The following is a 12802-nucleotide window of genomic DNA, read 5'->3' as shown; positions in this document are numbered from 1 at the left end:
TGCTAGAGGGAGCCCCCAGCTTCCATCATCCCGCATAGGCCAGAGCAAGGTGACTACAGCAGCTCTGGCTCATGTGGACAGCGATGGAGCGAGTCCGGCTGCAGCATGGGCTGGAGTGGGGAGGAGAGGAGGCCTGTGGCACCCCCTGCCTTGCTCTCAGGCTCCTGCCTTGTGCCAGGCAGCATATCCTGGCCGCCCTGCCCCTGCAAGTACAGGCACTGGCTCCGATGCTATCAGCCAGACCATTCCACTCCCTACTGCCCTCAAAGGACCGCTCCTGCCCCCTTCCCCTTCCCCTTCCCCTGCTGCAGCCGCAGGCATTTCCTGCCTACCCCTTTGCCCTGCTGCAGCCCTGGCACCCAGCCACCTTCCCCTAGCACCAGTATATACTTGCTTGTGTCCAGCTGATGGGGCTGCTTCCATGACCCTGCCTGGCTGTATGCCAGCCATGTACATGCGTGTGTACAGATGCATATGCTCCCACTGTCTCCAATTGCACCAAGCAACTCCTTGCAGGCTGGAATGCTGCCAGCCTGCAAGGGGAAACCCATGCTTTCCTGCATTTTTCTGGGACTCGCTTGTGACGTTTTCAAATGTTCTTGCAACCCATGGGTTGAGAAATGCTGCTTTAAGAGATAATTTGCCACTTTAGATTTCATGGTTGAGGTAATGTTTAAAAAACAAAGGTCAGCATAGCTGGGAATAAAGCCTGTAGAACAAATGCAGGAGGGGGATGAAAATGGCTGACTTTGTTCCTGCCTCCTAAAGTCTGTGCTGGTCAGTTATGGCTACCTGCTTAGTATTCTACAGCCTAGATATATGTGATGATAGGCTTCTAGTTTTATAGTCAGATCACCATTTGGAGGTGAAGTCTTGACCTGATCTCTGCTGGTATGGAAGATCTAATGAGAGTGTGGGCAGGGGGCTGGACTTGATGATCTCCTGAGGTCCCTTCCAGTCCTAATGTGAAATCTATTAAATAATTGTTTCAGATCTTTTATTGAGTTGCTTTTCCATCGAACCATACTTCTAATGGAAAGTTTTGAAAGGAAGGATTGTCTTTCAGTTGATTCCAGGGATCTGACTTTTTCCAAATCTGCCAGAGACTTTCTAATGTAGTCCTCAGCAAGTCAGTCTCTGTCCTAATCCTAGTCTCTGCATCCCAATCTTTTTTTCCACCATATGTCTATTTTGATGCTATATTGTAAGTTCTTTGGGTTAGGGACTGCCTTTTACTATTTGTTAAGTTACAGTTACTGTGAAATTACCAGAATTTGGTATTCGCAGCCACTGAAAGACTAGGACTTACAAATCACTTACTTCCATGTTATTGTTTACTGTTGAAATGGCAGGAGCTGGAAATATAATGCCTGTACAAGAACATGCACACTAAGATTGATCATAGCATAGAGAACTTTTGGAAATGGTAGTTGTCTCATTGTCTCCATGTTTTGGGCCATCAGTAGAACTGTTCCTTAGAAGTCTAGCAAGGTTGACTTGCCTTTATATCTCTTCTAGAGGAAATAACTAACTCATTAAATGGCCTTTGCACAAAACTTTACAGATGTACCAATGAGACCTAAAACTTACTTACGGAATGAACATAAAGGTATTTAGTAGAGGTGCACTGGTATATTGGTGACAAATTGGATTGGTACTGATAAAAGAAAAAATAACATTATTGGCTGTTGGGTGTTTTTGGCTGGTGTAGCCAATAATGTCACTGATAAATATAATATGCCTTCTGGCCAGGGCCCCGAGAGGCCGCATGCATGCACGCAGCTTCACGCATACATGTGGCCAGGAATGCAGCCAGGCAGCATAGAGAGCAGTGCCCTGCAGAGGTAAGTCTTTGGAGGGGAAGGAATATGGGGAAGGGAAGGGGTGTGGAGGGTGGGGGAAGATTGAGGACCCCATGATGAGGGAGGGAGTGGATCAGGGGCTGGGGTTTGGGCCTGGAACACTGCCCAGCCAGAGTGGTGAATGGGACCCAGGGCCAAGGTGGGGAGTGAGACAGAGCTACGGGCGGCTCATTTATGGGGCGTGGGGAGGGAGGACAGGGGGCGGCTTCTTGCTGCTGTGTGCGCTCATGGGAGGGCATGTGCCCCAGATTTGTGCATGGCGTGGATGCAAGCTGCCCACTGTGGGCTCAGGGCCAGGAGTGGCACCAGCCTCTTCCTAGTGGAGGGGCTGGGCTGGGCTGAGAGCAGGTGGGAGCAGGGCGGGCTCAGCTGCATGGGGTAGGTAGGAGGCGCCAGTGCTGGGAGGGTGGCTATGCTAAGGCAAATTTTGGGTGGCTATAGCACCCCCCCCCCCCAACCCCTGCTGTTCAGGGCTCTGTGCTCTGCTTGGGAGCCCTGCACCAGCTGCGCATCCCCTGCCTACCTCACAGCAGTGGGGGCAGTGAATTGTGTCCCCTGCTGTCGGGTGGCCAGGGGACATGCAGCCAGCACAGGTCTCTCAGGGCAAAGGCAGCAGAGCAGAGAGCCCCAAGCCCAATGCAGGTAGCCCACCTCCACGTTCAGTTCCACTCTGGTTAGAAGTGTCCCAGCACTTAAAAATGGTACTGGGGGCACTTGATCTAAAGCTTATTCAGTGAGCTGATCCCCTGGATGACCTGCCCATGGCTCCATCCTGCTCCTGGCCCCAGGTCCCATTCACCACCCTGGCTGGGCAGCACTCCCAGCCCCTGCCCCACTCCCTCCCTCACTGTGGGGGGCCTTGATCTGGCCCCTTCTATACCCCTTCCACCCCGACAGACTTCCCGGCAGGATGCTGCTCTCCTAGCTGCCCAACTGCATTTCTGTGCATCAGTTATTGGATCACTATTGGCCAATGTGGCTGGTTAAGAATCAGCCATTGGTATTGGCTGAGAAAATATTGGTGCATCACTAGTATTTAGGGCATTTTGCATAACTCTGCCACAGAGGAGAGACTTTTCTGCAAGAATTTTCTCTTTCTTCTGAAAAAGCTGACTGAATCCTGGCACCTGGGCCAATGCCAAGGGCAAACTATTATAAACAAACCACCTTCTGTATTTGAGTTTCCCTACTTCGCATGTGAAGTCTTAAATGTAGTGTTGTAACTATATTTGACAATCTGTAAGTTGGACTCCTGCCCTTCATGGCTGGTAAAATACCAAAGGTAAGGTTTTGGGTCCATTTTAATAACAAAAATTGTTAAATGCTTCAATTCTAAGGCATGGTTCCAAGCACAATTAAACAGATGGTGGTGAGGCCTCTACCCAAGAAACTTTCTCTTGACTTTAACAGCATTGCCAAACACTGCCCACACTCTAACCATCTGCTTTAGGAGAAGGTTTCTTGAGCAGTTGTTTGAGCAATTCCTTCTATGTCTTTAAAGGTGCCCTGTTAAGCCTAAGAGGTCTTCCCAGTTACCCCAAGTATTTTTGTGTGTTTGTATACAGTGACTGTGAAGAATTTTTTTTTTTTTGTATTTTGGGTATTCTTTTTTCTTTTGAAATAATGGAAATACCATTTTGTCTTGTTTATACTAAAAATGACTTAAATAAATAGCCAGGGATCTTTATCAGCCTTTCAGTGAAGGAGCAAATTGTGTAATTTTAATTGGAGGCCTTTTCTTTCAAGAGCTTTTTAGATCTTTGAATTATTCTTAATGTAAAAAACAGAGTTTTAACCAGTCTGAATAACAGTTACTCCCATGTTCAAATTAGTTTGGTTTCAGTTCATTGGTGTTCACAATATCATGAACACATTCTCTAATTGCCTGTTGATTTTTCTAGAAACATTAGACTAGAATAGATATGGTTATTTACTGTCAGAAGTAAAGCAAAACAGCAATTTTTAAAGGTTGTTTTATGTACTGGGGGAGAGGGGAGTGCATGCTATATTTTTAAAAATCGTTTTCAAGTCACCTTAGGATGTGGGCATAATCATAAGATGGTGATATGGGTGTGGCTGATAGTACTCCCTATGACTAAGGCTGCCAACACTTCCCATTATTACCCCAGCTTTCAGTTGCTTCTATTTTGGGCATATTTGAACAGTTAGAGCTGACATTTTTCATGCTGGATGTCTTCCACAAGCTGGACATTTTTTAAATAAAAACAAAACGTTTCTGCAAAAATGGTCCGGCCGTTTCCAAGGCAAGGCTGGAGAAAGAACACCTATTATGTCAGTGTTTTACGTTTTTCTTTTTCTTTTAAAAAACGCTAGCTCAGATGTGAGCTGGATCTGGTCCATGGAACCATGTCATCCATCCTGTGGGTCCAGAAATTTGTCAGTTGGAGAAAGGTGGCAGCATTAATTTTCATGGCTCCCAATTTATTGTTTTCATAATAAATCTTTTGAGATGTAAAGAGGGGTGGTATCTCATTCTGTAGACTGAGAGCTTATGCACAGAGTGATTAGGGGAAAAAAATCCACCAATTTTAGATGTCCAATTTGAAATGACTAGGGAATAGGTTTTTTATCCCCCCCCCCAAAGTACTTCCCATGTTGAAAGCACATCTCCCATTGACTTCAGTTGTAGCTGTCAGTAGCCAGCACTTCCGTAAATCAGGCAACCAGAAAATGAAGAATAAATGATTAAATGCTATCCATCAAACCTTAGTCAAGGCAGCTTGGCTAACACTGTGCATGATTTGCTATGGCAGTGATGGGGATAAAATCATTATCCAGAACAGTATTTCTTACCATGAGCCCCTTCCTTCTCTCCCTATTGTCCTTTGCCTCATTCACTTTCCTGCATCCTAACTTCTGCATTAAATGAGGCACAGGTCCTAAATTCAGTCTGTTTCACTATACAACTCTATATATTTTAATTAAAATATTATACCTTAAATTAGATTAAAGGCTGACTGAGAGATGTTATAAGCAAGGGTGGCATTGGTGATATTTTTTTATGGGCCTAACTATTGCTGGGAGAGATGTTAGACAAGCTTTCAGCCACAAAGTGCCCTTCCTAAGATCTAGGAAGGAAGCCATCATACCCTCAGCTAACTATCAGATAAAACAAGATCCCAGGATGTATTTGTAAACATGGAGTTGTCATTAAACATGTTTCTACAGGGGTTCTTGGCCCTGTCCTAGTTAATGCTAACCAGTGATCTGGAAGAAAATGCAAAATTATCACTGATAAAGTTTGCAGATGATACAAAGATGTGGCAGTAACAATAATAAGTCGCAGGTACAAAATAATTTCGTGTCTACTAAGTTGGTGCAAGTAAACAGTATGGATTTTTATGTAGCCCAATGTAAAGTTAGATATCCAGGAACAAAGGGTATAGGCCATACTTGCAGTGTAGGAGACTGAGAGAGACATGGGATCATAGTGAATAAGCAGCTGAATAAGTAAACCACCATGCCTAGAAGGACTGATACGTTCCTGAATGTATTGACAGAATTTGGAGCAGGAGTAGAAGGTTATATTGCTTCTGTTTTTTAAATGGGTGCATCTCCTGCTCGAATATTTAATCTAGTCATGGTGTGCACAGTTCAGAAAAGAAGTTGATAAAGTAGAGTGGTTTCAGAGAAACACTGTAAAAATGATGAAGGGATTGGCAAATATATCTCATTACATGGATTCCTGGAGATTTGCCATGTAGATTAGCCAAATGAAAGTTGGAGTGATTTGATCAGTGTAAGTACCTGCAGTGAGAATGAAACTTTGATAAGTGTGCTTCAGTCGTACTGACAAATGTATAAATATAGCTGGAAGTTGATGCTAGATGAATCAAACTTAAAAAAAAATAAGACACGTATTTTTAATAGAGTAATTGACCACGAAAGCTACTTGCCATAGGTGGTATAATAGATTTTTCCATCATTAAAGGTTAGAGCTTGCTTTTTGCTCAAAAATCATGAGAGACTAGAAATTGTCATCTGTAATTTCTGGTAAATACGAGTGGTCAAACTTTTGCTTATCAAAATGTTCTGTGAAACATTGCATCTCTGCTGGGGTGGGCAGAAAATACGAACCACTGTATAAGACTTCTGAGGAGGAAGTTTTTTAACTGACTTTCAGCTTGTAACTTAAACACTAAAGAATTTAGTTTCTGTATAGTAAGCCATTAAACAACCTTAGATGGGAGTTTTGAGCGTCTCTGGTAAAATTCTTTGGTTGGGATTTATAACCAGATGGCCACCATATAAATTCTAAAAGAGGTTTCCAAAGATTGGCAGCATTTCATATGAATGTAAGCAGTTAAATCTTGGGTTGGAATTTAACCTGTCTTGTGCATTTGACATGGATTTTTTGATTGCTGTCTACATGGGTCAGATGGGACAGTCCCTATGTAGAAGAATATATGGACATGGATTTTACATCAGTTCTACAGACACATAAAAGCCTGTGGCACTTAACCACCCTAGACATTCCCCTACTGACTCCAGAGTAGCTGTCTTGAACAAAAGATTTGTAAAACCCAACTTGAATGCAGATTTGCAGAACAAGAAATCTTCCACAGATGGGCTTGTGTTTAACCATGGTCTCAATAGGGACTATGGATTATTTCATTACTATTAACTTCAGTGTCCCACAAGGTGTTAACTGCCTCGTTCATCTAATATGATCCTGTCAACCCACCTCTTAGCAATGTCTCCTCCCCCTTTTCCCTTCTCTATAAAACCCTTTCTTTCTGCCAGTTCTTTTCATAGCAGCTGAAAAAGGAGGTGGTTGCCTACAAAAATTCATACCTCTCCAAACCAATCACTCTCTAAGGCAGGTGTTGACAACCTGTGGCCTAAAGGCCAGATCTGACCTGCGATAGTATGATCTCACAAGGGATTGGCAGCAGGAAGCTGAGCTATGCTGTCCATCTCCTCCACTGTGGAGCTTGCTGCTCCACTGGCTGTGTCCGCATGTGTGTGAATGTTTGGTTCCCAGAGACAACTAGCGGTGGCACACCATGTGCCACCGCTAGTTGTCCATGGGAATTTCTGTGCCGTGTGCCTTCTGGCATGTGGCAAATTTCCCTAGGTGGATTAGGGGAGTCCCCCAGCCTTACCTGGGGTCCTGGGAACCTCCTGGGGCTGCAGTAGCAGCGATCCTGCTGTGCAGAGCCTGGCTGGCAGTGGAGTGTGGCTCTGGCCAGCCAGACTCTGGTTTTGAGTGGCACACGCTGCCCCCATATGCGCTGCTCCACTCTCCCCACCCCCCTGGAATTTTTTAACCCCTGGATATCCAGGGGTCACCCCCCCACCCTCACACGCTGCTCTCTTGAAGCACAGAGAACAACTGAATGTACAGTATGTGGTGCTGCAGGCATGTCTGTGGCGCCACATACGGCACAGCTGCGATCACTTAGATCATAAGCTGCAAAACATCATAACTCAAAACATAAGGACTGTCTGTATATTAATAACATTTTAGTTTCTTTTTAATTGGCAAAAATAAGTGTAGTGTTCTGTGATGATGTATCATACCACCTGCACCCCCTCCCCCTTTTCAAAATCCTAGATTCACCCATGCAGATCCTTAAAACTATTTGGCAAAAATACTTTAAAAAGTAGGATCATAGGAAAGTAGGGCTGGAAGGTTCATCTCATCCAGCTCCCTGCTCAAGGCAGGATCATCCCAGCCAAGTGTCTGTCCAACCTTCTTTTGAAAATTCCCAAGTGTGGAGAATCCACAACTTTTCTAGGTAGTCCATTCCAATGCCTGACCATTCTCATACTCAGTTCCTCCTAATCTCCAGCCTAAATTTCCCCTGCTGCAGCTTGTGGCTGTTACTCCTAATCCTTTCCCCTGTAGTCACTGAGAAAAGCCTATTTCTGTTCTCTCTATAATCACCGTTCAGGTATTTGAAAGCTGTCATCAAATGTAGCTCAGTCTAAACTGGATCTTCATCTCATCTGACAACTAGCATTTTGTATTAGGGGAATCAGATATTGTATTATTTTAAGTGTAAATAATATCAAATGGACAAATGCATTTTTCAGATTATTTTGTGTAAAAATAAAAAGTTTATGGTTATTGTGCTAGTAGTTTGGGATCTTGCAAACAGCTCATGTTTAGATTTTTAAAGGCTGGTATTTTAACGTTCCCAGTATATACTAATATGGGTTTGTAATCTCAGTTGTTTTTAAATACACACTTCATTTTCTGTTTAATTTCCCTTTCTGTATAAAGTCCACATTTATTTTCAGTGATCGTGGCAACAATTCATTCTGTTATATTTATATATGGGTTTTGGAACCATCACTACACCTATTTTGTAAAATGACTTGTTTAGACAAGTTCCTTAAAAAATGGAAATCTAAAAATTGCTCTAGGAATTAATAACAATATGCACCAGACTTTTTTTAAATTTGCTGTTCTCTGCCTAACAACAGGTTGTGGGAGTGAGGTGTGCATGTTTTTCTGTTTAACTGGAAAACAGTACCCCAATGAAAGTTTCTCTGCAAACGTAACTTAAAATGGACCATTTTTAATTACACAAGTGACAGCAAATGACTGAAGATTTAAGGGGAAATGGGGAAGGGGGTTTTAATTGCACTTCTGTGTTACAGCTGTAAAGAAATTTCAAATATTAACAAAGCCCCTTTAGGTTAAACTTTGCATGCCAAACGTTCATTCCACTCTGAAGTTGTAGAAATTGATACAGTAGTTAGAATTAAAGGAGTGATTGCATTAGGTCACCAATACAGGATGAGTTACAGGATCCCTGGCTGAGTTTTTAAAACAAGTCCATCCGAGTGTTTTTAAAATTCTCTCATCTGCATCCATTTACCTCTTTTTCACATAAGACTCCGTCCCTACAGTGCTTGAAGTCATGCTAGCAGTAACCATATCGTAATGAGGTTACAATATGCACAGTTACCCTGACCACTGTGGGCAGAAGCCTATCTCTGGGAATGTGGCAGCCAAGCAGAACTATAGATTTATCCCCACAGCCAGTCTGTAATACAATTATATAAAATGGTTCTGAGTGGAAAAACTTCCTGTTTACACTGAGCAAGGAAGCTGCATTACCTACAACTCTATTACAGCTACTGCTGAAATCATGGTTTCATTAGTGCTGCAGGCAGGATTTAAGTCTGGATGTTTTAAGGACTCTGTTATGAATACATTTAAATTATGTTGTTGGGAAAGGCTGCAGGCACTTTTTTCACAAAAGTCAGATCTCTGGACTAGGCTGAAAGATTTCTCTAGTCCTGGAGTTAATTCCATCTACTAAATACTTGTTTCTGTGGAGGGAGGCAAACAAGCATTATAGGTGACCTGCAAAGTGGGAAAACAGGGTTTGTGCTTCTTTAACACTTTGATATACACTGGAAGAAGGGCTTTGAAAGGTTGCTTTGTTTTTAAGTGTTTTTTCTGCTTCTTTATTAAATTACTAATTCATGTTCTGTCTACCTCTAACACACTGGTAACTGGAGAGCTAATAAAATGGAATGACAAAAGTAAAGCAAGTGAAAGTCAAGCAGTTTGGGAAGGAAACTAATTTTACTTTTTCTTAATGCTCATTTAACTTAAGATTGTCAAGAAAAGGGTTCTACATTCCTGTCTCCCCAGTGCATTTGTAGAGCAGCAGTATGCATCTTCTGAGACATCCAGTATGCAGTCCAACAAAATAGAGGAAAACTAAAGTTAACATTTCTGTAGTTTCGTTAGGAAACAAATGTTTTAGAAAGTAATCCTTTGCAGATCACCTTTAAATGTGCATTCCTGCTAGAATTACTGTCAGGAGAAGCACTGTGTGTGAGTAGATGCTCATAGTTTTGTTTGATGTGCATTTACAGTGTCCATTTATGGGATTTGGTTTTATGATAAGGAAGAATGCCAAAGAATTGCAGAGCTCATGAAAAAGTAAGTGACAATGGGTAAACAAGATTTTTGTGCTTTTTCTATACATACATGCACATTATATCACAAGAGTTATAGTGTACTTCTCTACACTAGCTTTGTATTGAATGTTGAAATAAGATTCAGTTTCTCACTTCTATTGCAAAATAAATATTTAGAAATAAATAGGTACATAGAATACAAACTTTTACACAATATAGTATCTAACTCTTGAACTATATCAGAGTAATGGGTTATCTAATTTATCCTGTAATATCTAGAAGGTTGGTTTGAAGGATGTCTTAATGAGAGAACACCTCTTTGTATCGGAACACATAATTTTTCTCCCCTATTTTGGGGACTTATGTTTGTAAAATGAATAACTTAAAGGAGTGTAAAATAAAATAGAAGTAAGTTGGAGTCATAAAGGATGCCTGCAGGTTCGCTGCATTTTTGTATACCCTTTCCATGCTAGCTGTGAACTCCTTCCCCTGCTCTTTTTAACAAAATATGTGAAATTCACTTTGTCTCTTTCCTGAAATTTAAGCAGGTCTTAATTAATCCTGACTTCAAGATTTTTTTGTTTAATAAGATAATGATCATTGTGTGTTATAAGTTCTAATATTTAATTCTAATTAGAAATCAAAACTGTTCTATAAAACTATATAATTTATTGGCAGCATTTAATCAAATAACATTATAGATATCCCTCATCTAGATTTGTCACTGCTCTGTTGAAGCATCTACTGTTGGCAGAGTGCATTCCACTTTTCTGCCTCCTGATGCTTATATATTGGCTGGTTCTTTTCCATAGTCTTTATGCCTGCTTTTAGACCACTTTTGTTCCATTGTGTGTTGTGGTTTAATTTAATTTTTTTTTTTTTTTTGGTGTGGGGGAAGTGCTATTTTATATCAGATATGTAAATCTATTTTTTTTATCTTACATTTGAAAATGTTGACACAGGACCCTGATGGGCATAGTACAAGTTGGATTTATGCTCTGAATTGTATCCATAGATAGATGTGATGGCAGTTGGAGATATTTGGGATACAGCAATTGTGTAACCCCAGCAATTCTTGCCCAGTCATATGTCCTATGCTAAGTATTCTGGAGAAGACTGATGTATAGCCAGCTGTTTGTCAGGGCTAGCAAAACCTTGGGAGACTGGTGAAGTTAGACTCACAGAAATCTACAGCAGCAAAGCAGCTCACAGTATAAGAATTATGAGTCTCAGTTCTCTCTCTTCTAAAATGTGCTAATGGAAAATATTTGGAGAGAAAATAGCTAGGTATTTGACACATTTTTGTACATAGCCCTGTTTTCCAGATATACCCATAGCTTCTCATGTTGCAGTGCCAGAGCAAAGAGAAATACAGAAGAGTTTGTAAAGCTATAAGAATGATGGGGATTTTTTTGTGTATGTTGTAAAGCATTAAAGTGAATCAGTTGTCTCCCAAGAAATAATTGATAGGGGATGACATTACAGAAATAAGCAGCGATCCCTAGGAAACCTGTTTTTTTTGACAGCTAATTTTTGTTAACTAGCTCATGCTGCAGTTGGTGGTGATTGGGTATTTTCAAACTGGTAATTTATTACAATGAAGACTAGTTTTTGGAGGATTCGTGCTATTGTATACTATGTGTAGTGGTTTATAATAGCAGCGTTCCATATAGGTAAAAAACACCCTGTAGCTCAGTGAAGTGGCCGTGTGTTAGAATTCTCAGCATTCAACAGTAATTATAAAACAGCTGGGGCAGGAAATGGGTCATTTACTAGCAGCTAATGACTGATTTGTGCGTTTCCCCACCCTCCATCACCAGTCAGAACTGAATAGCAATAAATTCCCTGTAGTAGATTTGGAGTGCCGTAGCTGTAATAATCCAAGAAATATGTGAGAAGCAAAGTATTTAGGGGAGGGGTTGGTTGGTTTTGGGGGGTGCTTTTTTGGTGGTATCTTTTTATTTGGCCAACTGTATAGTTGAGAGAGATGTTAGGCAAGCTTTTGAACACAAGTGCCTTTCTTCTAGTCTGTGGAGGAAGCAGACAGCCAAAGGAGGAACCATAGTCATCCTCAGCTGCCAAGACTACATCACTGAGTCAAACAGACAACTCTGATACCACCCACTATATAGAACTTGGGAAGGACCCCACACCAGCGTTAACCCTTGAATTCAAAAACATTATCCAATAGTTTCTTTGAGCAGTTTCACTCATACCCCACTCTTCCACCCCAGGAACATTTGGCATGCTCCTGAAGATACACAAACAAGGCATATCTGGCAGATGCATCATACCAAACTGAAGAACCATACTCACTGAAGAACCATCAGGATTCATAGAAATTATCTTTAGTAGCACAATAGCTCTGTGATATAAGCCACTTGTCACTCAGAGAGAGAGTGTTCTACAGGATGCAAAAAACTTTCTTAAGAAGATCTGGAACGTCAACCACCTCTCCAGTAAAGCCACACTTGCAAACCATGGATGTCAGTGGCATATACCCTACTATCCCACACAATGAAGGTACAGCTACCTGTCTGAAAATACATGCAAGAACATAAACTACCTTCAGATTTGTAACCACAGCATACTATACCTATCATCCACTTCATCCTCACACACAGCTTTTACAGCTATACACATAAATGTGTTAGTCTATTTATGAGTGACCTTGAAGAAGAATTTTTTTGGAAAATTGCACCATCGAATCTGTATGAACTTTTCATCATGCAGACTAAATGCCTAGACTCACTTACTGATTGCACCACAAGTTCTACTAGTCTATCAAATTTTGTTTGGAATACTCCTGCACTAACATCAGCTTCCTAGATGCCATGATTCACACCTTGAGTAGCACCCTACAAACCACAGTACACAAAAAGCATTCCACAGACCATCACCCTTTGTTTAGAAAACCAGGAATCATCCTAAATGTGCCAAGAAATTTGTAATCTGTGACCAGATTCTCAGGTACCACTGCATCTGTGTGAGGAGAATACTTATAATACCTGTCTTGCCAACCTAGAAACTGC

General features: G+C 41.5%; 1 protein-coding gene across 4 annotated transcripts in view; it reads left to right on the top strand.

The window, feature by feature from the left end:
- Positions 1-12802, top strand: part of DCP1B (decapping mRNA 1B) — an 80128-nt gene that overhangs the window by 27453 nt on the left and 39873 nt on the right. For 3 of the 4 annotated variants that reach the window (XM_019515541.1, XM_019515540.1, XM_019515539.1), the window contains exon 4: positions 9726-9792. The exons of the other annotated variant lie outside the window; for it this stretch is intronic. In XM_019515541.1, the coding sequence (XP_019371086.1) occupies positions 9726-9792 (67 nt within the window). The remainder of the gene's footprint in view (positions 1-9725; positions 9793-12802) is intronic. 4 annotated transcript variants of the gene reach the window in all.

This window comes from Gavialis gangeticus, unplaced genomic scaffold (genome assembly GCF_001723915.1).
Source record: "Gavialis gangeticus isolate Ggan-Ray unplaced genomic scaffold, GavGan_comp1, whole genome shotgun sequence".
Classification (NCBI taxonomy): domain Eukaryota; kingdom Metazoa; phylum Chordata; order Crocodylia; family Gavialidae; genus Gavialis; species Gavialis gangeticus.
The sequence above is the reverse complement of the archived record's forward strand: the minus strand, read 5'-3'. Positions and strand labels throughout refer to the sequence as shown.